The 25,106-nt window shown below is 42.8% G+C and overlaps 1 protein-coding gene across 2 annotated transcripts in view; it reads right to left on the bottom strand.

The window, feature by feature from the left end:
* LOC137322089 (EH domain-containing protein 3) overlaps window positions 1-25,106 on the bottom strand; it is a 92,882-nt gene that overhangs the window by 32,895 nt on the left and 34,881 nt on the right. For both annotated transcript variants that reach the window (XM_067985169.1, XM_067985170.1), the window contains exon 3: window positions 21,122-21,219. In XM_067985169.1, coding sequence (XP_067841270.1) covers window positions 21,122-21,219 — 98 coding nt within the window. The remainder of the gene's footprint in view (window positions 1-21,121; window positions 21,220-25,106) is intronic.

Here is a 25,106-nt window from a genome sequence, read left to right as displayed (position 1 = left end):
CAGTCAGCTGTTTTCACATTAACACAACTGCTTCAGATTCCTCATTAATCAAAAAAATGTCCACTAGCCACGAGTCCAGAATGAGTACTTGGTAATCCACAGTAACTCCTCCCGACAACATGGAGCTGGAAAACTGAACGAGGAAAAACTTTATATTCCTCACATCTCTGCTTTTGTATTCAGCACAAGGCTGGCCCGAGGACAGAAGAAGAGAGAAAAGAATGCCATTGTAAAGAGACCAAAACAGTAATAGCTGGAGACGCTCAGTAGGTTGGGCAGTATCTGCCAAGAGAACACAGACCAGCATACTTCCCAGGTACTGACACTTCCTCAGAACCGAACAACATTCAGTTGTGAGGAATGGTCGCTTATTTGATAATCAACAGATGCTGCTTGGCCTGCCGAGTGGAACCAGCGCTTTCAGTTTTTGTTTCGGATTTCCAGCATCTGCAGTATTTCGCTTTGTCATTGTAAGTAGGTCTTCCAGTTGAACAAGGTATTAGTTCTTATCCCACCCATCAACATAGGTGAGAAGCAAAATACTAGATGCTGGAAATCTGAAATAAAAACAGAATGCTGGAAATACACAGATGCTGCCTGACTTGCTGAAGAGAAAGAAACAGTTAACGTTTCAGGTCGGAAGACCTTTCATCAGAACTGGAAGAAGTTAAAGAGTTAACAGTTTTTAAGTGGAGCCAGGGAAAAAAAGTGTGTGCGCACGTGCGAGAGAGGGAAGGTCTGTGATAGGGTGGAGGGCAAGAGTGATTAAATGACAAAAAGGGATGATGGTACGAGGCAAGGAGGGTGGTAATGGGACAAGTTAAGAAACGAAAGACCATAGAATCACAGAATGGTTACAGCACGGAAGGAGGCCATTCAGCCTGTGAGTCCGTGCTAGCTCTCTGCAAGAGCAATCCAGCTAGTCCCTCTCTCCTACCCTATCCCCATAGCCCTGCAAATTTTTTCCCTTCAAGTACTTATCCAATTCCCTTTTGAAAGCCACGATTGAATCTGCTTCCACCACCCACTCAGGCAGTGCATTCCAGATCACAACCACTCGCTGTGTAAAAAAAGTTCATGTTGCCTTTGGCTCTTTTGCCAATTGCCTTAAATCTATGCCCTGTGGTTCTTGATCCTTCCACCAATGGAAACAGTTTCTCTCTATCCACTCTGTCTAGACCCTTCATGATTTTGAATACCTCGATCAAATCTCCTCTCAACCTTCTCTGCTCTAAAGGAGAACAACCCCAGCTTCTCCAGTCTATCCATGTAACTGAAATCACTCATCCCTGGAATCATTCTAGTAAATTTCTTCTGCACCCTGTCCAAGGCCTTCACATCCTTCCTAAAATGCAGTGCCCAGAATTGGACACAATACTTCAGCTGTGGCCGAACCAGTTTTATAAAGGTTCTTCATAACCTCCTTGCTTTTGTACTCTATGCCTCTATTTATAAAGCCCAGGATCCCGTATGCTTGCTTAACCGCTTTCTCAACCTGCCCTGCCCCCTTCAATGATTTGTGGACATATACGCCCAGATCTGTTCCTGCATCCCTTTTGGAATTGTACCCTTCAGTCTATATTGCCTCTCCTCATTCTTCCTATCGAAACATATCACACTACACTTCTGTGTTGAATTTCATCTGCCACACGTCTGCCCATTACGCGCACAGTTTCCTATTAGAACCAATTTCGTATCCATGCGGCTACTGCGCCCTTTATTCCACAGGATTCAACTTTGATGACAAACTTATTATGCGGCACTTTATCAAACACCTTTTGGAAGTCCATATACACCACACCAATCGCATTGCCCTCATCGACCCTCTTACCTCATCAAAAAACTCAAATCAAGTTAAATACAATTTGCCTTCAACAAATCTGTGCTGACTTTCCTTTATTAATCCACACTTATCCAAGTGACTGCTAATTCTGTCCTGGATTATTATTTCTAAAAGTTTCCTCACCACCATGGTTAAACTGACTAGCCTGTAGTTGCTGGGTTATCCTTACACTTTTTTTTTGAAAAAGGGTGTAAGATTTGCAATTCTCCAGTCCTTTGGCACCACCCCCGTATCGAAGGATGACTGGAAGATTATGGCCAGTACCTCCACAATTTCCACCCTTGTTGCCCTCAGCAATCTTGGATGCATCCCATCCAGACTGGGTGACATCTGCTTTAAGTACAGCTAGCCTTTCCAGTACCTCCTCTATTAATTCTTAGCCCATCCAGTATCTCAACTACCTCTTCACGTACTGTGATTTTGGCAGCATCATCTTCCTTGGTAAAGACAGTACTCATTTAGTACCTCGGCCATGCCCTCTGCCTCCATGCATAGATCTCCTTTTTGGTCCCTAAGATGGGTCTAGAGGACCTGTAAATGGCAACAGCAGAACCATTACCAGCACCAGCTGTCTGAAAAATAAAGCTTAAAAATTGGAGCAGTCGTTATGATCTGAAGTTATTGAAATCAATGTTGAGTCCAGAAGGTTGTAAAGTGCTTAATTGGAAGACGAGTTGCTGCTCCTCAAGCATCACTGGAACAGTGTAGGAGGCAGAGGACAGAAGTGGGAGTGGGGCAGAGAACTAAAAAGGCAAGCAACCGGAAGGTCAGGGTCACACTTGCAGACTGAACGGAGGTGTTCAGCAAAGCAATCACCCAATCTGGGTTTGGACTCCCCAATGTAGAGGAGACCACATCGTGAGCAGCAAACAGTATACTAAATTGAAAAAGTACAAATAGATCACTTTCACTTGGAAGGAGTGTTTGGGGCCTTAGATGGTGGGAAGGGAGGCGATGAAAGGGCAGGTGTTGCATCTCTTGCACTCCTGCGGGAAGGTGCCACGGGAAGGAGAGCAGGTGCTGCAGGTGATAGAAGATTGGACCAGGATGTCATGGAGGGAACGGTCCCTTCGGAATGCTGAAGGTGGGGGGGGGGGGGGGGGGGGGGAGATGTGTTTGGTGGTAGCATTGCGTTGCAGGTGGCGGAAGATGATACGTTGAATGTGTAGGCTGGTAGGGTGGAAGGAGAGGATAAGGGGGACCCTAGTGTGGTTCTGGGAGGGTGGGGGGGGGGGGGGGGGGGGGGAAGGGTAGAAGTGCAGGAAATGGGACGGACACGATCGAGGGCCCTGACAACTAAAGTGGAGGAGAATCCTCGGTTAAGGAAAAAGGAAAACATGTTGGAAGCACTGGTGTGGAAGGTGGCATCGTCAGAACGGATGCGACAGACAGAAACTGGGAGAATGGAATAGAGTCCTTACAGGAAGCAGGGTGGGAGGAAGTGTAATCAAGGTAGCTGTGGGAGTCAACATAGGTGGTCTGGGCCAACAAATATTGCTTTAGCCTGTGGGAGGAAGTGCCAAAGGGAATTGATTGGGGCTGTCCTGCAAATGCCAATACCTTGAAATTGAAGTAGGAGGCAAATCTCATCTTAAAGCAAAGTAGAATAGACTCCTAGAATAATTGATGCTCTGAAGACCAAGTTCTGTAAAACTGAACATCTGGCTGAGAATGGGTTAATTGTTAGATAAACAGGGATAATCAAATTCTCAATTGAAAGCAGTTACAGACCAGCTTGGAATGTAACTGGACACTGCTGGGGATAGATGGAGGGAGAAGGCTCATGTGGAGCATAAACACTGGCATGGACCTGTTGGGCCAAATCGCCTGTTTCTGTGCTGTACATTCTATGAAATTGTGAATAATGTAGATTTTAATATCAGTATGATTATCTGGAACTGGTGCTCAATTAACTTCAAGGACCAAGAAAAAAAGTTTTGCTTTTTTGGAAGATTCCACCCCCCCACAGCAGCCCAAAGGCTCTGTAACCCTTCAGTACCTCATCTAAGTGACCATTCATCTTGTCCTGGATGAACCTAGACAGTGACAGTTGGCAGATTAAGTGGGTCCTGGGTGTGTGGCAACTGACACCCAATCCTTCCTCACTAGAGGTCAGTGCGTTGTAAATCAGACAAAGTTTGAACTTGCATTTACAGTGCCTTTCACAGCCGTAGGATATTCCACAGAGCTTTACAACCAATATCGTGTTTTTTTTTTAAAATGTAGTCATTGTTGTACAGTAGGAAACGTGGCAGCTAATTTGCACACAGCAAGATCCCACAAACAAATTAAATAAATGGTTATTAGATAGTCTGATTTTGGGTGTTGGTTGAGGGATAAATGTGGCCTGGACACTAGAACTCTCCTGATCTTCAAATAGTGTCATGGGATTCTTTTTTACATTCAGAGGGGGCAGGTGGGGCCTTGGTTTAACATCTTATCCAAAGTAATCAGGAATGGGAACCCTTGATTGTCTCCTTAGGGATGAGGTCAGTTGTAGTACCCTTACAGTTACCACAGCTGAGCTTGGCTAACTCAGCGCTGATTATACTTAGGAATTACTAGTCTATATACCTCAGCTACATGCTGCCATCACCAATACTCATCAGGAGTTTATCAAAGAGGTTGTTCATTTCCCTCAGATGAGAGGATAAATTGCATAGATTCCTTGGTGATGCAAACTGAATATTACGTTGCAGGTACATACATGACAGATCAAATGGCTGTTCCTTGTTGGAAACTGAACTGGTACTCTGATCTGTAACTCAAATTTATGATTACACCACTGTTAATTGTGTCTCTTGGCTGGGTTATTAAGACCCTCCCATCATGCACCAACCCACATGGGCCAAAATCACATTCCAAATGAATACTCGTTATAGTACACTTGAGAACTAAAGGCGTGTCAACAACTGCTGAAATTTGAGCTGAAGAGGGTAGTCCGACATTCACGGTGTTGTCTTAAATTCTAGTGAAAACATTGGATCACCACAAAGTATTGGTGCCAAAAGTAGCATAACAGGTCAGGACAAAACATTTCCATTCTCATGGACTCACTCCAACATATCTAATCTCCTGAGGAAACAAAATCACAGGTGACTGCAGTTCAGCCTGTACTTGCAATAACCTTCAATTAACACCTGTATTTCAGAGCAGATTAACTTCTACTTAACTTGCACATAGACACCTCTAGGCACTTGAGGGGTGGTTGGGGGGGCCCCCCCATCAATTCCCCAACACACCCACTTGACAGAGGCACGTTAAGGAAGATCCACACATTCCTGCCCCACTGGACAGTGGCAGGTTGAAAAACAAGGAGACAGATTTCCACTGGAACTGGGTTCAACCTCATCCGGCACCCCCCCTCCCCCATCAGGTGATCTGCCCTAGATCAGCCTAGGGCCCCAAAATAGGAATTTCAGGCTTTTTTTTGAAAGCATGCTTAAAGATGGGGGAAAATGTAACAAGGTGGAGGGTTTTTAAAAAAAAAAAGAATTCCAGAGTACAGAACTGTGATTGCCGGAGGCTCTGCCACTGACCGAGCAAGAAGTGGATGGACCACAGAAGGGCAATTGGAAAATTGTAGAGTTCCAGCTTGGAGAAGACAGATAGGGTGGGGGAAGGCCACAAAGGGATATTTAAACGAGGGCAAAAATTCAGTGATGAGGAGCCAGTGGAGAACAGGAGCGAAAGGCAAGTGGGACTTCATAAGGGATAGCATGTTGGTGGTGGGGTTTGAATGAGTTAGAGTTTGGAAGGCTGGTGGGGAAAGTATTGGTAGAAATTAAGCATGGGAGTGATGAATGCATGGATGAGAATTTCAGTGGTACTGGTGGTAGGTAAAGGCAGAGGGTGAGGGTGAGGAAGTAGAAGGATTCGGTGATGCAGCCAGATCCAGAAGTGGCTACATAACAGATCTGGTTGTACTGTACTCTGGAAAGCTGCTTTTTCACCCCTGAAGCAAAGTCAAATTAAAAATCGAGCTTATCAAACATTGCATTATTCAAACCTGGCCAGTTGAATTTTCTATGGTCCCACAGAATTGACATGGATTCGTAACTCTAGTTACTATCAAAGTTAATTTCAGACACACTGATACTCAGTTAGCTTACAATGAACTTTGTTCATTCCAGTCTACCTTTAAAATCAGGATCCCCACTCAATTACTTTTTACAGCAATAAAATTCTCCAATGTCTTTTGAGGCTGGTTCCAGCAAACACCACGGCCCTGAATTTTCACCCGATAAATTGCTCGGAATGGGTTTTATTGAGAATTTCCGTTAAAATGCATTAACAATCAAACGTAAAATCTTCCATGAATCAGCGCAATCCGGCAGCTTGAGCGTAATAGTTTCTTTTATTGCAATAAAAAATATTCATTCATTAAGAGTGGTAACCTGGTGCAGTTTTACTAATACAGCTGAAAATGGGTTTATCACAAACAATAAGCATTTTAAATAAGTGTCTAGTCCTCCACGAGTAACCTGAATTCAAACTGAAAATGACAAATTGTACTGAAGCATTTACTACTTTCATTGCTGTATACTGGTCAGTTTTAGTAAATTAAATATTTAAAAAATTTTAAATGTGCCTACTGGTGCCTGTGCGCTAAAGAAAACGAGCTTATTGTAAGACACTCCTTGAACACCCGCAGCCGATTGCAATCGGCAGAAACTCGCCATCCTTGTTTCGATCGGGGGCGTGGCCAGTTTTGTGGGCAGGGCTTCAGTGCGATATCTGAGCCAGCGCAAAACGTTGCAGAAACTCGAATTACGCTGGGTGTAAATCGAAATTCCGCAACGTTTGCGCTGAAAAAAAGCCAGCACAATCTAGCGAAAACTCAGGACCCATGTTCGTTACAGGAGGTTATCCATTTTAAATTTAGGTCAAGGACATTTGAACAGGATTAATTTCCTTTGAAATCCCTGGGAGAACCTCCTGGTGGATGACACTGGTCGCTTTTTGTACGGCATCCTAACAGATGTCATTACAGCTATTATCTATTTAGCACAAAGCTCTTATTAATGGAACGAGACCGGAGAACATGACTGCCACTTCTTGACCAGGGAAAGCCTGTCCTCAACACTAAATGGTTCCAGATGTGTTCTTATCCAAGTAATTGTAAACAATTTTACAACACCAAGTTATAGTCCAGCAACTCCGGCATCTCCACATCATGACTACCATCGACACCACAAACTGCCGGCTCACAGTGGAAAGGAAAATTGCTGGACTATAACTTGGTGTTGTAAAATTGTTTACAATTGTCAACCCCAGTCCATCACCGGCATCTCCACATCATGATTATCCAAGTAAGGAGAACAGCCTCTGGTGTAAGGCAAAACAAAAAGTTTCAGATTAGCTGTTGCGGCTATTACAGGGTACTTTCTGTATTAGGATTACTAACTGGTCACCGTATAAACATCCAGCTTCTACTTTTTCTGACGTTTAGTTTGAAGTAAACCTACATTTGGTTGAGAGTCAGCAGACACCCATTACACTATTTCTTAAGAGTCAAAAAAATTCTACGGTGGCACGTCAGGTGAACTTGTATCCACGGGTGAAGTAACTTCCAGCGTATCAATGCTAAACTGCTAAGTTTTGGTAATAAATGGGTACTGAAACAATTGCCCACAAAAGATAGAAGGTAAAAGCAAAATATTGCAGATGCTGGAAATCAAAGAACAGAAAATGCTGGAAATACTCAGGAAGTGAGGCAGCATCTGTGGATAAAGAAAGTTAACACTTCAGGTTGATGACCCTTCATCAGTGATAGAAGGCAAGTGATTTATCCTTCCACCACCATACTATTCTATGATGCTGGGGTTACGACACCATCCATAAATTAAATGTGTCGAGCAAGGACTAATGCTGAAATACTTGCCAAAGTTACACTATAACTTGTCAAGTCTATTGGATCAGAAAAAAAGTGAGGTTGTAGGACTTTTTAAAAAAAATGATTTGTAAGTTAATAAGGGAGGCTTGATAAAACAGTGGCTAACATAACTACATAGAGTTACATCGAAACTACAGCACAGGAACAGGCCATTCAGCCCAATTGGTCTATGCTGGCCTTTAACCCTCCCTTCTTCACCAACCCTATCAGGATACCCTTCCATTTCTTTCTCCCTCACATGCTTTTCTGGCTTCCCCTTAAATGCATCTATGCTATTTGCCTCAACTACTCCTTGTGGAAGCACGTTTCACTTTCTTGCCACTCTCTGGGTAAAGAAGTTTCTCCTGAATTCCCTATTGGATTTATTAGCAACTATTTTATATTTATGACCTCTAGTTTTGGACTCTCCCACAAGTGGAAACATTCTCTACATCTACCCCATTATCTTAAAGACCTCCATCAGGTCACCCTTTAGACGTCTCTTTTCTAGAGAATAGAACCCCAGCCTGTTCAGCCTTTCCTGATAAGGATACCTCCTCAGTTCTGGCATTATCCTTGTGAATTTTTTTGCACCCTTTCCAATACCTCTATATCCTTTCTATGATATGGAGACCAGAACTGTGCTCAATAGTCCAAGTGTCTCTAACCAAGGTTCTATACAAGTTTAACAACTACTTTACTTTTCAATTCAATCCCTCTAGCAATGAACCCTAGTGCTTGATTTGCTTTTTACAGCCTTATGAACCTGTGTTGCTTTTAGTGCTGTGTATCTGTACCCCTAGATCACTTTGTTCCTCTACCCTATTATCCAATCTACCCCATTCTTATTGTCCAATCAGTACGTTGTCTCCTTATTCTTCTTACCAAAATGCACTCCCTCACACTTAAACTATAACGGAAATTCATTCAAAGGGGAACTGGATAAGTTGTTGAAAGGAAAAAATTTGCAGGGCTATGGGGATAGGGTGGGGGAAGTGGGACTAGCTGGGCTGCTCTCGCATAGAGCCGGCACGGTCTTGAAGGGCCGAATGGTCTCTTTCCGTGCTGTAACCCCCAAATTTGGTGTCGTCTGCCAATTTTGAAATTGTATTTCAGATTCTCAAATCCAAATCGGTCCCAGCACCGATCCCTTTTGCCAGTCTGAGTAGCTACCCTTAACCCCCGCTCTCGTTTTGCAGCCAACTTACTAGCCATTCTACTACCTGTCCCGACTCCACATGCTCTGACCGTAGCCATGCGTTTACAATGTGGTACCTTATCGAAGGCCTTTTGAAAAATCCAAATATGACATCTACTACATTATCCTTGTCTACTCTTACTTCAAAGAATTCAATAAAGGTTGGTCATGCATAACTTTCCTTTCTGAAATCAGTGCTGACTATTCGTTATTATAGTTTCGTTCTCTAAATGTCTATTATACTTTGAGTAAAGATTCCATTATCTTTCCTACCACTGATAAGCTAACTGGTCTATAGTTCTCTGGAATCCTTTGTCTCAATCCATATGGATTCTGTTTCTATCTTAATGTTACTGATGTCCCGTTTCTCTATTGCCATTATGGTGTCTCTAATTAGAAAGTTTGGGAAGGAAGAAGGGGCTAGGGTAGCTGTAATACATTATATCCTGCAATATATAATTGCTAGTTCTGTTCCTTACGTTGCCATATTTCAGTTATCCCTACCACATCTGGCTCCTTGCTATGAATTATTGCCTCCAGCTCCCCAGTTTTGTTTTGGATGCTGTGCATATTGCTCTACAAGCAATTTAATTTGTTTTTAGTAATTGTTCCTCCCCCTATGTTTTTAATTATATTGCACTTACGTTCTATAACTGAATTTGTTCCCTGACTGTTTAGGTTACCCTTATTCCTTAATTTGGTCTGACCCTTATTCTCATTTCCTATTTCTTTTTTCTTCAGACTAGTCATCTTCCCCAGATCCCTCCCCCCATCTTACTAGTTTAAAGTCCTATTAACAGCCCTATATGTCCTTTCTGCTAGGACACTGGTCCCATTCCAGGTCTGGTGGAGCCAGTCACAGCAGTACAGATCCTTCCTGTACCAGTACTGGTGCCAATGTCCCATGAAATGGAACCCCTTCTTCCCACACTAGTCTTTCAGCCACGCGTTCACCACCTTGATCTGTTTATCCCTATGCCAATTAGCATATGGCTCAGGTAGCAATCCCAAGGTTACCACCCATGAGGTCCTGCTTTTTAAATTTAGTTCTAACTTCTGGTATTCTCTTAGCAGGATCTCCTCCCTTTTCTTCCCTATGTCATTGGTCCATTATATTATAAATAAAGCAAATATTAAACCTTTAAATGTTTAAAGCTAGAGGTTTTGGTGAACTAAGTGCTCTTTTGGAAAGGCACTGATTCAGCAAGCATAAAAGCTGAAGCAGTTAGAGGTGCACTGAGACACAGTACTGCAGCTTCAAAATGTAATCTATCCCGACAGGACTCAGTGACCTTTTAATGTCTTGCTTCATAGTTGTAAACAATTTTACAACACCAAGTTATAGTCCAGCAATTTTATTTTAAATTCACAAGCTTTCGGAGGCTTCCCCCTTCGTCAGGTGAACGATGTGAAATGAAGTCCTCGAAATGAAATCGCATTTAAATGAAATTGAATTATAAATGCGATTTCATTGAGGACTTCATTTCACATCGTTCACCTGACGAAGGGGGAAGCCTCCAAAAGCTTGTGAATTTAAAATAAAATTGCTGGACTATAACTTGGTGTTGTAAAATTGTTTACAATTGTCAACCCCAGTCCATCACTGGCATCTCCACATCATTGCTTCATAGTCACATAGGTCCGTTTCACAACGGAAGAGTTGACATCACTGCAGTTTCAATCTGAGATCGATAGATTTTTGGACTCTAGGGGAAATCAAGGGATATGGAGATCAGGCAGAAAAGTGGAGTTGAGGTCGAAGATCAGCCATGATCTGATTGAATGGCGGAGCAGGCTTGAGGGGCCGTATGGCCTACTCCTATTTGTTATGTTCTTATTTTCAATCCCAGTTATGACACTAGGTGAGTCTAAGAAGAACGTTTATGAAAGTTATATATTTATATTCTAGCTACATTTAAAATGTAAATACTTTGCTGATCTGGAAATGTGTAATTCTATCTTCATGCCTAGGAGCTCATTTTAACATTCAAAATGAACAGTTCACAAAGCTGCATAACATAGGCATTTGCTGTTCAATACGGAAAGTAGAAATTACAATTGATGCCTTTCCTGTGAACGCTTCACGCACTTGTACAAAATTGCTCTCTGCGCTATTGTAACACAGCCTGTTAGATATCTGTGGCAGACCTGAAATCCTATTAGGCTCAGTGGTGTCAGCTGCTTCCTTAAGTGGTTTGGTTGTTTGCCTATTTATGGAAGTTGACTCCACAAGTTGCTTTATTCTACAGTAGGCAAAACATACAGAATGCCATATATAATGATAGTTGCTTAGCACAGTCAGTTCATCTTTGTACCATTACAAATAACATGGGTGTGCTGGCCCACAGGATGGATAGAGGATGGGTAACATTATTCTATACTGCTGAGATTAATGCCATAATCTAATTAAAAGTAACAAAGATATCTGACCGTGTCAGAGATCACACGTCAGAGATCACACTGGTAGCCCAGCTCCTTTACTTTTTTTTGCTGCCTTTCTGGTGCCTTGACCAGGTGTCTTGTGTTGCAAACAAATTTTTGGAATGGCTCCCTTCAAAGACTACTAGCAGAGATCGAAAAAATTTGTCAACACCCAGGTGCTAGACGGTCTCCTGAACGACCAGGCTGCTAAAGAATGAGCCAGTGTTTTTGGTCTGTGCAAAACTGCCTGGCCCACATCTAACCTACCTCTTATCTGCTTATGGATGGCAGAACCAGTATGGGGCTGCCTAGCTAAACTACACCCTTTCTGGCAAGCTTTTGCCCAAAATACACACTTGAGTGACACTCAATCTCTGGAATAGTTCTCCCACACCCAAGTGATTAACTAAAGTGTATATTTATTTAGTATTTAAGGGATGATGAAGACAGGTGCTGCATCAGTTTAGCCGATGAGAATTGTGACAGGTGCTAATGTGTTAAATGCCTCATCCAAGATCGCCCTCAGGAAGAATCTTTAGATACCTCCACCATATCAGCAAGTATGTCAAACATCAAGCACTGAAAAACAGAAAATGCAGAGCAACTGGTACAGATGGTAGCTTTTTCCATGGAAGCAGTGTCAACGGTATGGCAATGGCAGCTAAGAAAGCAAGGCCAGCATTCAAAAGAACTGGCTCCCTGTAATATTTAGTTGTATAATAGTCTCGAGTAAGTCCAAGAGGTGACTGAGCATACTCAGTACAGTTGAGTCCTGAAGAATATTAAGCAGTGATTTTAAAAGAAGAATTACTTTTAAGATTCCACTTTTTACAGCTGAGGGACTGGAGATAGGGAAGGGGAAAGCAGCATTGACCTTTTAGGTTGCAAGTGATAGAACACTGATTGAGAGAAACTAGCATTCAGGGATCTCCCATTGGCTCAGCAGGTTTAGGCAATAAGTAGCTGAGCCGTATAGACCAGGAAGTTCCTAGTTTTAATCACTGACCTGTGTGTTTTACCTGATGTTATAAGGGCTAATGCCATACCTAGAGGGCTAGAATATAAAGGGGAGGAAATTTTGCCACAGCTATACAAAGCCCTGGTTAGATCACATCTGGAGCAGTGTACAGTTCTGGGCACTGAACCTTAGAAAGGATATAGTGGCCTTGGAAGGAGTGCAGCGCAGAGAGTTTTTTAAAAAAATCGTTCTTGGGATGTGGGCGTCTGACAAGACCAGCATTTATTGCCCATCCCTAATCGCCCTCGAGAAGGTGGTGGTGAGTCACCTTCTTGAACCGCTGCAGTCCGTGTGGTGAAGGTTCTCCCACAGTGTTGTTAGGAAGGGAGTTCCAGGATTTTGACCCAGCAACGATGAAGGAACAGTGATATATTTCCAAGTCGGGATGGTGTGTGACTTGGAGGGCAATGTGCAGGTGGTGTTGTTCCCATGTGCCTGTTGCCCTCGTCCTTCCAGGCGTCAGAGGTCGTTGGTTTGGGAGGTGCTGTTGAAGCCTTGGCAAGTTGCTGCAGTGTATCCTGTGGATGGTACACTGCAGCCACAGTGTGCCGGTGGTGAAGGGAGTGAATGTTAAGGGTGGCAGATGGGGTACCAATCAAGTGGGCTGCTTTGTCATGGATGGTGTCGAGCTGCTTGAGTGTTGTTGGAGCTGCACTCATCCAGGCAAGTGGAGAGTATTCCATCACACTCCTGACTTGTGCCTTGTAGATGGTGGAAAGGCTTTGGGGAGTCAGGAGGTGAGTCACTCGCTGCAGAATACTCAGCCTCTAACCAGCTCTCGTAGCCAGTACGTGTATGGCTGGTCCAGTTAAGTTTGTAGTCAATGGTGACCCCCAGGATGTTGATGGTGGGGGATTCGGCAATGGTAATGCCGTTGAATGTCAAGGGGAAGTGATTAGACTCTCATTGGAGATTGTCATTGCCTGGCGTGAATGTTACTTGCCACTTATCAGCCCAAGCCTGGATGTTGTCCAGGTCTTGCTGCATGCGGGCACGGACTGCTTCATTATCTGAGGGGTTGCGAATGGAACTGAACACTGCAATCATCAGCGTACATCCCCATTTCTGACCTTATGACGGAGGGAAGGTCATTGATGAAGCAGCTGAAGATGGTTGGGCCTAGGACACTGCCCTGAGGAGCTCCTGCAGCAATGTCCTGGGGCTGAGATGATTGGCCTTCAACAACCACTACCATCTTCCTTTGTACCAAGTATAACTCCAGCCACTGGGGAGTTTTCCCCGATTCCCATTGACTTCAATTTTACTAGGGCTCCTTGGTGCCACACTGCTGCCTTGATGTCAAGGGCAGTCACTCTCACTTCAACTCTGGAATTCAGCTCTTCTGTCCATGTTTGAACCAAGGCTGTAATGAGGTCTGGAATCGAATGGCCCTGGCGGAACCCAAACTGAGCATTGGTGAGCAGGTTAATGCTGAGTAAGTGTCGCTTTATAGCACTGTCGATGATACCTTCCATCACTTTGCTGATGATTGAGAGTAGACTGATGGGATGGTAATTGGCTGGATTGGATTTGTCCTGCTTTTTGTGGACAGGACATACTTGGGCAATTTTCCACATCGTTGGGTAGATGCCAGTGTTGTAGCTGTACTGGAACAGCTTGGCTGGAGGCGCAGCTAGTTCTGGAGCACAAGGCTTCAGCACTGCAGTCGGGATGTTGTTGGGGCCCATAGCCTTTATTGTATCCAGTGCACCCAGCCGTTTCTTGATATCACGGAGTGAATCGAATTGGCTGAAGACTGGCTTCTGTGATGGTGGGGATATCAGGAGGAGGCAGAGATGGATCGTGCACTCGGCACTTCTGGCTGAAGATGGTTGCAAATGCTTCAGCCTTGTCTTTTGCACTCACGTGCTGGAGGATGGGGATGTTCGCAGAGCATCCTCCTACTGTTAGCTATTTAATTGTCCACCACCATTCACTACTGGATGTGGCAGGACGGCAGAACTTTGATCTGATCTGTTGATTGTGGAATCGCTTAGCTCAGTCTATAGCATGTTGCTTCTGCTGTTTAGCATGCATGTAGTCCCGTGTTGCAGCTTCACCAAGTTGGCACCTCATTTTTAGGTACGTCTGGTGTTGCTCCTGGCATGCGCTTCTATACTCCTCACTGAACCATGGTTGATCCCTTGGCTTGTTCGTAATGGTAGAGTGAGGAATAGGTCACCAAAATGTTACCAGGGCTCCAAGGGTTAGATTATAAGAGATTACATGAACTCGACTTATATTCCCTGGAATAAAAAAGGATAAGGGGTAGTTTGATAGAGGTTTTTAGGATTTTGAAAGGAATTGATAGGGTAAAGAGAAAATCTTTTTCCACTGGTGGCGGAGTCTAGGACAAGGGGATTTAACCTTAAAATCAGAGCCAGGCCATTCAGGAGAGAATTTAGGATACACTGGGTGGTGGAAGTGTGGAATTCTCCCACAAAAAGCAGTAGATACTAGTTCAATTAATTATTTTAAATCTGAGATCAATAGATTTTTGCTAGCCAAGGGTATTGAGATATTGAGCCAAGGCGGGTGGATGGCCTAAGGATACAGGTCAGTCATGATCTCAATGAGTGGCAGAACAGGTTTGAGGGGCTGAATGGCTTACCTCTGTTCCTATGTTAGAATTGGCCCTAGTATCCGTGAATTGGGAGGGAAAGGGAAATCAGCAAGCTTTCGGCTCTTGCTAACTAATCAGCAACCTTTTCTAATCTGCACATACCAGGCAAGGGCAAGATCGGGTTCTGGTGCCATACCCTCTTATGGTATAATGAGCCTTGATGGTGAGTCTTGCCAGGCTATGTAAATAATGGCCTCTTGGGCGAGGTACTGGAAGTCAAATAACACCTGTAGATTTAAACCTCAGCAAGTAGATGGGTGAACTTGGCAAGGAAAAAACTCTGCAATCTCCGTCAAATTATCAACCACCATGGCAAAATAAAAATACATAGCTGAAAGTGTCAGAATTCAGCTGCAATAATTGACAATGGACTGGATGACAAGCATCCCTGCAAACAAATGGCAGAAAATCAAGATTTCCTCACTAGCTTCATGTATTTCTGTGAAACAAGTTATAATTCTCCCCGGTGTCCTGGCCAATATTATCCCTCAACCATCACTAAAGCAGATTATCTGGTCATTACCTTATTGCTGTTTGTGGGACCTTGCTGTGAGCAAATTGGCTGCCGTGTTTCCTACATTACAACAGTGACCACATCTCAAAAAGTACTTCATTGACTGAAACACTTTGGGATATCCAGAAGTCATGAAAGGTACTATACAAGTGCGAGTCTGTCTTTCTTTTCTCGGCACAAATTTCAAAATGCCCACTATTTTGAGGCCAGGAACAGGTTTGGAATGTTACTGACTGAAAATCAACAAAGTTCCCAAAGCAGCTTAAACATTAGGTACTGCAAAAGGAAAGGATTAAATTGAGATGGAGGAGATGTGAGCTACACACATGGGATGAGGTACCTAGTAAGTGACCAGGAACGCACTGGTCAAAAACAGCAATGGGAGGAAAAAGCCAAGAATGAAAAAAGGCCAGTTTATTGAAACACATCTTTCCAGTACAGTACTTCTCAACTTTTTGTCCAGTATTCAAATCTTGGAATGACTTGAGCTTTATGAGAGGGGTCAGAGTTGTTGAAGGGAGAAAAAATGTTTGGTATGAGGAAGAAAACATGCTTCTTGGAGACAGCAAACACTGGATGCCAACATACAAAGACTGTCAGTAGCATTAGATCTACGCCTAGGCTTTGCTGGCAGAAATCCAGAATGCATTACTAGGCAGAGATAAAGTATCAAATAGGAGGTTGGATTGATTTCAGACCAAGTCTAGCCTCAATTTGCCACTTTAAAATTCCCTATTAGACGGACAGTCACTATAAAATCATAGGAATTATAGCACAGGCAGCAGCTATATGGCCCATCGTGCCTATGCCATTGCCAGCTCTTTTACTGGAGCTATTTACACTATTCTCATATCCCTACCTTTTCCCTGCATCCTTTTATTTCTCCTTTTCAAATATATACATCTCAATTCCCTTTTAAATCCCTGCCTCAATAGCCACTTGTGGTAAAGCAGCCATGTTCTAATAACGTCTGGAAAAAAAAAATTCTTCCCTTCCCCCTTAGTGAAAATTGTGAATCGATGCCAACCAGTGGAACAAATGTTCGTTACTCTTTCAAAACCTTTATTGGGTTCCTTCTTAACCTTCTCTGATCCAGAGTAAAAAGCTCTCATTTTCTAAGTGTTTCTTCAAAAATACAACCTCATTCCTAGTACCGTAATATTTGTATGCCACTTTCATTCAAGTGATTTCAACAGAGCTGGTGGTCACCTCCACTTTGCTACTGGCCTTCTCATCCACCCTACCTCTACTAGAAGTTTAATTCAGGCCAAACTAAATGCATACTGCAGCATTAATATTGCTGCTGCATGGGTGGAAAGTCTTTCTGACCAATTACCGCTCTATCAGCCGCCTCCCAATCGTCCGTAAAGTAACGGAAGGAGTTATATTTAATGCCACCCAAACACCTACTCATTGACACTCAATTTGGGTTCAGAGAAGAATTTGCTCCAGATCCCATCACAGCTGTGTCCATATCGGGATCAAGGCTATGTATCAGAGAAGTGAGAGCAATTGCCCTCAACATCAAGGCATCAGTTGAACAAGTAAAGCACCAAGAAGCCCTAATGAAAGTGATGTCAATGGGGGGGGGGGGGGGGGGATATGAAGAGAAAACTCTTCAGTGGCTGGAAACACATCTAATCCTAAGGAAAATGGCTGCGGTTGTTGGAGGGCATTCATCACAGGACTTCACTTGGCCCAACCATCTTCAGCTGCTTCAATGACCTTCCCGGTCAATGTCAGGAATAGGCCTATTAGCTGACATTTCCACAGTGTTCATCTCCATTCACAACTCCTCCAATAATGAAGCAGCCCATGCGAATCTACAGTCGTATCTGGATAAAATCCAGCATGGGCTAACAAGTGGCAGGTAATGATCATCTCAAACCAGAGAAAGCCCAACCATTTCCCCTAAACTTCAGTGACACCACCATTTCAGAGTCCTCTACCATAAACATCTCAGGGGTCAATACTGACCAGAAGCTTTACTGGACCAGCCATATCCACACTGTGGCTAGAAGAGTAGGGGTGAGGCTGGGTACTCTACAACAAATGGCTCACTGCCTGACCCCACAAAACCTCTCCACCATTTACAAGACTCAAGTAAGGAATGTGATTAAACACTCTACACTGACCAGAATGGGTGCTTGCACAACATTGCTCAAGAAGCTTAACACCAACCAGGCCAGATCAATTGGATTGATTGGCACCTATGCCACTGGGCTCAAAATCCATCCTCTCCATCAGTCAACTGGGTTGCAGTTATGCACTATAGACAAGATGCACGACAGCAAACCACCAAAGTTATTCCAACAGCACTTGCCTCCCCAGCAACCTCAACTACCAAGAGCAGCAATATCACAGGAATACCTTCACCTACAAGCCACATAACATTCTGTCTTGTACATGCATCACTGTTCCTTCACAGTCACTGGGTTAACATCTTCAAATGTCCTATCTAAAACCTTGGCGGGAGAACCATCAGCTCAAATATTGCAGCGGTTCAAGGAGATGGTTCACAACCATCTTCTCAGGGCATTTGGGGATGGGCAATAAATACAACCTCATTAGTATTAGCTACATACAGAGAACAACTAAAAAAAATATTGTAATGCCATATACTACTGATCAAAGAAAAAAACACTTTTGCAAGGTTAAGAACACATTATATATCATAGAATTGTTACAGTACAGAAGGCAGCCATTCGGCCCATGCTGGCTCTTTAAGAGCAATCCAGGTTGTCCCATTCCTCTGCTCTTTCCCTGTCGCCCTGTAAATTTGTAATGTTCAACATAACTTCCTTGCTTTTGTACTCTATGCCTCGATTTATAAAGCCAGGGATCCCGTATGCTTTTTTTGAAAAAACTCAACTGTCCTGCCACCTTCAAAAGATTTGTGCACATATACCCCAATACGTATAGTAAAGTATATTCACCATCATATTACTGGGAACAATACAAAAATATTATGGCTAGGGGTTAGTTTCTAAGTAAGAGCCATAAAAGCTTAGCATATTGATGTAATTTTTTTTTTAAAAACTCCTTCAACATCACCCAGTTCCTACTGACAATAGTAACAACCAAACTTGCTGTCAGCATGTACTGGCCGTAAGCATTTCTTCACAGGTGAAGAAAGCAAAACAAAATTTTACCAAATGGAACTGCACTGCACTTTGAATGAAATTGTATCCCCTCTGGTAGCACAGCATTGCAATAGAGTTTCCAAAGATTGAAGGCTTCCTTATGTCATTCACAATTTTTAGTAAATATCTGATAGCGATTATCTAGTCAAAGTTTTCACACCATGCCAAACATTTTATTCAGCTAATGGATATGCCAAGGAAAAATTCAACAAGCTTTAAAGGCTACTATTTCAAAACAGGCTTATTCTAGTTAAACACAGTCTATCCTAGATTTCACATTCAATTTACTGGGCGCAACTCGTGGAATGGGCCAAGCAGCTCTTTGGGAGTCACTGCCAGCTCCCCGTTCACCCTGTCACTTTTACAATTTCCACCGCAAGTGTTTAATACATCTGCCCAAATATGGGCAGGCATATTATAATTAGATATAACGGTGTAAACATACCATACAATCTATTTTGGTCATTTGTATCTTACCAATGTTGGGCTCAAAAAATGCTAGCACACTCCTGGTGTCCAGTATTGCTATTAATGATAAAGGGTGGGGTTGAAAGTTAAGAGGTTACAAATCCCATGTAATTGATCAGATTGATCATATAGATAAAGGCATTGCACCTAGCCCCAGGGTCACTGGCCTCGCTGGAGCATAGCGAGGTCAGTGACCAAAGGCCTACTGCATTCGGTTTCTGGCCGCTTCTAGGCAGGCTCCCATGACAGGCTTCATTAAACGTCCCTGACCCTGGGAAAATTGGCTAGGATCAGGTGTGCATCCTAACGATAGGTGGAAGTGCTGCCTTGTTGCAGTCCTGTCGATGTTACAGCTAAGTAGTTGTTCCAGGCCACCTTGAAAGCCTTCAGCAACCTTAAATATCATGGAGGCAGCTTTATCAAAGGGGCTTCTCTGCTCAGGGCCAACAAGGAATTCTTTCTCAGCAACAGAGAAAGGTGACACATTGGCCGTTGAGGATTTCATGTGGAAGTGCAGAGATGATGAAACACCCAAGTGAGGCAGATTTAGCCCTATGTTCCTTAAGTCAGCTACATGGAAAGATTGAGCCTGATGGTTCCTGGAGGCTTCCCTGACTGAAGTAGGCTTGCCAATGACTTTGTAAATCAGAACCTTCATGTTTGAAGCAATAATGCCACAGAGTTTGAGAACAATCACTGGGACTTGTCCATTGCCCTTGACATTTTACGACTTGTGCATTCTGTTCTAATGGGATTCCATATGCTGAGAAAGAGCAAGTAATTACATCCACCTGCCACTTTGTCAGGGAACTAAATGATATATTCAATTCTAGCTGCCTTTGAGGTCATCGATGGACTTCCTTCTCCCCATTTCTGGCTGTGCCCGCAAGCAAAAAAGTTGTGTCAATGAACAGCTCTAGTTTTATCCCCAGTTCGCCCCAATGTGTGAGCATGGATGAATCATTGCTGCGGGGCCTTTGCCAATCCCAGCTACTGAAGCCCAAGCAGTTGCCTGCAGGGGTAGGGAGAAGAGAAAAAAAAAACCTCGACAACGGTCCAACACTAACAGTTAGCATACTTTCTTCAACGCTCTAGACCTGGCACTGCTCGACAACCACTCACCTTTCCTGAGCAAACATGCTGTGCATGTAACACCAGTGGAATTAAACAAATCTACCCTTCAATAAAAACAGAAAAAGCTGGAAACACTAAGGTCAGGCAGCATGTGGAAAAACAGCAGTCAGTGTTTCCAGCCACAGGCCCTTCCTCAGAACTAGAAGATATTACAGATGAGCAGCATTTTAAAAAAGGATCTCACCAAAGGAAATGGGGGGGTGGGGGGGGGGGGGGGGGGAAGAAAGACACCCATTTGAGCTGGTATAAGCTGTGTGAAAGGCAAAAGCAGGAAGATAAACTGCAGTTGCACAGGGGATTAAATAAATAAACCAGGACAAAGAAATAAGAATACTCTCACCCAGTACACACAGATTAATGCAAATGTAAGACTATTTGCTGAGGCAGCAGTTCATTCTACACCATTTGCTCAAAGGAAGCAGCTAATTTTAAAAAAAAGTGTTTTGTTCACCATAGTAACACTTCGACGAAATTAATTCATACATGGAGAAAATTTCCCCCAGATAACTCCCATCGCATACAAGTTCTCTGCACCTTGTATGGATACTTGGTAATGTATCTAGAGTACACAGACAATGAGTGAAACAAAGTAGTACTAATACCGCTTTTCAGTATGGTTTTGACGACAAAGGTTTTACATATCCCTTCATGAAACAACTAGTATTTCTGAATTGAACATCTATCATACGATGAGAGTTGGAATATCCTATTTCCAAATGCTTTTAAAGTTTTAGTTTACCAGTATTGTTTGGTACCTTAAGGGCCCTGCAATAAACTGTGTCCCAACACCAGTGTCCCACATTGTACTACTCAAAAATGAACTTGTATTAAAATACAACCAGCTCCAATTTTTTTTATTACTTAAGTCACATGTAAAACTTCACCTCGGCTGATGCGCTGCTTCTCTCCAGACAGGATACCAGGAGTGTCAATGATGCTAATACTTTCGAGCACAGGGTTTGGTAACTGGGCGCACATAAATCTAGAAGACAAACAATTGTGTTTCAGTTCCCATTAACCACCACAAAACTTGATGAAATAATGCTACAATTTCACAATGACATTTTGTAAAATGTTATATACACATACATATACACACGTTGGGGTTTAAGCCATAGACTACAATATATATTTGGGATTTATCCATGTATTGGTGGGGGAAAGAAAAAAGTTGGGGGTAGGGGAGGAAGAAATAGAAAGTCACTGTGGGCTGTCTTGCACATCATCTTACACTAGCTACAAAGAAAAATTCCGACTAGCTTTCATTTTAAGAGCTATAGAAATAAGTGAAATAGATATCAAATACTTCATCTAGTTATAATAAAAAGCCCTGCATATGATATGCACTGTTTGTCACAACAATTTGTTGTGTCACAACCTATGTTACAATTGTGACACTGGGTATTACTTTTAAATACAAGGCATGTATACTTACCATTATACATACCTTTCAGTCCACCCAACTTGTTGGTACTGACACAGCTAACAATCATCTTTTGGAGGAAAAGGAGGATGGTGCCCAAGTGGGATTCACCTTTCCGGCCCAATAGGCCCGACAGTTGCGGCCGTCTGTCATTTCTCAGAGTGCCCACTGAATTTACGACAGGAGATTGGAAGAACCTCCATGTAAACTCTACCCTGGAGTTTGTTCCGTGACACGCGAGAATAAACCATGCTAACCAAGTAGAAGGTCGCAGTTCCAACATTCCAGCATGGAATTCCTACCTCATTGGTGAAAACATGTGTAACTTAATATGTGCACAAGGGAACAAATCACATGCGTTATCTTCATCTATTGTCCAAATAGTCAAACACATGGCAGGATTTACATTCTCTGATACAGTAATTAGAATTAGCAAGAACATCTAAAAATCATACAAACAGTACACATTATGCTGTAGATGTATGCTTTTAATTTTAAATCTATAAACCTTCGTGAAAGGCCAAAACCCACAGCACAGGGCACCAACAAGGAAGTTGAAAAGAGTACAAGTGTTAGAGCAAAGAGTACAACACCAAGTGTGGCAACAGAGCGAAGTAGGAACAGAGTGAAAACAGTATTTTCAAAACTGGAATTTAGCTCGAGGTACAATTCAAAGCAGAGGAGTTTAATTGAAACTTTAGGTAAATGTAAACATAAAAAACTTAACCAACTTTATCATTTATAGCGAGAATTACAGTGTCGGAAGGGACCGATGCGTGGTTCCTGCAGGATGTGGGAGTTGAGTAGATGTCAACTCAGACAAATACATCTGCCGGAAGTGTCTCCAACTCAGATTACTTGAGCTCAAGATTGAGGTGGAGTTGGAAACAATCCTACAGATTAGGGAGAGGGGTTTCTGGAGTAAGAGTTTCAGGGGCCAGTCACCCCACTGACAGAACACTGGCATTGGTAAAGGAGTGACAGGTCAGAAAAAGCGAGGAAGGACAGGCTAGAGCTGAAACTCCAAGAGGAAATTACTCTGTCCAACAAGTTCGAAGCTGGACTGGGACTGGAATCCATTACCCTCTGACTCATGAGTGCTACCACTAAGCCAAGGCTGAGGAAATAGTGATGTGATGTACATTAACTTCTTGAAAGCCTTTGTTTGACATGGTACCACATAGGAGACTATTAATGGGTATGGAATTAGGCTAGAGTAGTAACATGGAATGAGGGAAGCTGGTCTCATGGAATAGCGGAGGACTTTGAGAGTTCAGGTTCACAAGACATTAGAAGCAGCACCTAAAGTGGATAAGGCCATTAAAAAAAAATAATGGAATGCCAGGTTTTAAGACAAGAGGTATAGAATATAAAAAGCAGAGATATAATGGTGATATAAAACATTAGCAAGACCATAATTGGAATACCATGTAGTTTTGGGCTTCATCCTGTATGAAGAATGTTAAGGCAAGAGGATACAGTACAGATTCACTAAGATGTTGCCTGGTATAAGGAAACAAATATGAAGGCAAACTTGAAAAATTGGGGATGTTTGTTAGAACAGAAGATTACAGGGTGATGCTAAAGAGGTGTTTAAAAATTGAGGGGATGGGCCAGAGTAGATAGAAACAAATTGTGCCAGTGATTCAGGGGTCTAAAATGAGGGGACACAGATACAAGTTTAAATGTAAGAGGTTTAGGTCAGAGAGGAAGATTTTTTTTTAAAAAAGAAAGAGGGTAGTGAGGCTGTGGAATGCATCACCTGAACTGAGGTGGTAGAGGACTCCAGCCAAGTGGAAATGAGAGGCCGGAGTTCAAGAGGAGTAACTGGGTTGCTCCTCTGTCCAAGACGAGATGCTGCTCCTGCTGCCATTGCACTGGATGGTACAAAAGCTTCAGAAGCTCCCAATTAGTTTTCTGTAAGTGTATTAAGTGTAACATTATTTTTGTAGCAGAATGTAACCCATGATTATTCTATCCCTAATGTGTTTCAAGAGATGCTTTATTGAATTTTAGAATCCATTACAGGAATTTATCTCATCTTTCTAAAAATTACTTCACTGTAGGGATGAGTCTAATGATTTCAGCTACTTCTCGTACTGTGCAATCTTAAAATAATTCAGTAGCAGAGGAAAATCCACAACGAAAAGCCAACAGGATTCCTGTGGTTCGAATAGCCAAATTAACTAATTTTAAATACATCCTTTAATTCTTGGATACTATTTGAAAACAGTTTCCTCTGGTGGGGAGTCCAGAACAAGGGGGTATAACCTTAAAATTAGAGGTAGGCCTTTCAGGGGTGATGTCAGGAAGCACTTCTTCACAAAGCATAGTGGAGATCTGGAACTCACTTCCCCAAAAAGCTGTCGAGGCTAGACAATTAAAAATTTCAAAACAGATTGCTAGATTTTTGTTGAGCAAGGGTATTAAGGGTTACAGAACCAAGGTGGATACATGGAGTTAAGATACAGATCAGCCTAGCTGAATGGTGGAACAGGGACGAGGGGCTGAACGGCCTATCCCTGCTCCTATGATACTGTATGCACGGACATCGATAGGCCACGAACCAGCTTGGAGTGATCAAGCAGCTCTATTCGGGGTTGAGCGATGGACTAGTGAAACAAATTTGGAAGCATCAGTAGCTCTGTGAAGGTATACTCTACACTTTTAAAAACAAGGATTGTGCGATGCAAGTCTAAACCATCAAAACTTGATAATACTACAAAAAAACACCAATCACTGCATCCCAAACTGGTTACTGGTCTGAAGGTTTAGTAGTCAACTGCAGATCAAACCCTGAATTGTGTTGGGATGTTATGCATTTTAGTTACATTTATTCATAAATTTCCAGCATAGGAGCAAAGAATAAAAAAGATCAAAATCAAACCCTTTCCCATTTCTTATCTCTGCTCCCAAGGACGTGGACTCATGCTGGGATTATGTTTCAATGGTGCCAACAGCCCTCGAGTACTTCACCCGAACTGCGATTCTACATGCAAGTAATTACAAAATCCAATTATCTGGGGAAGCTGAGTTTAATATGTCCAGCTAAATCAATATGGCCACTAAAGCATCACAGGAACTAAACTCAGCTGGTCACAGACAAAAACTGAAATTTGGATGTTAAAGGGTATGCCGTTGGTGCTCTAAGGGAAGTCTGACTTTTTTTGGTTTGGGGCCGGGGGGAGGGGGAGGGGGAGGAGAAAAGACAAAGGACAAGACTGGTTGAGCCAAGTTGCTTCCACTTGGAGGGCAAAAAAAAAGCACATCAGGACTGCTCTTGAGCAGCTCAATTAGCCAAGAGTAGAAAAGAATGGCTTCCCCTTGCAGTTGGGAAATGGTGGGGTAGTGGAACATTTACTTTAAAATCTAAATTCAATGTGTTTTTCCCAAATCACTATGCAACATATTGCATTTTAGTTGCTAACAAATCTTTTGATTTCAAC

Source organism: Heptranchias perlo, chromosome 5 (assembly GCF_035084215.1).
Source record: "Heptranchias perlo isolate sHepPer1 chromosome 5, sHepPer1.hap1, whole genome shotgun sequence".
Taxonomy (NCBI): domain Eukaryota; kingdom Metazoa; phylum Chordata; class Chondrichthyes; order Hexanchiformes; family Hexanchidae; genus Heptranchias; species Heptranchias perlo.
The sequence above is the reverse complement of the archived record's forward strand: the minus strand, read 5'-3'. Positions and strand labels throughout refer to the sequence as shown.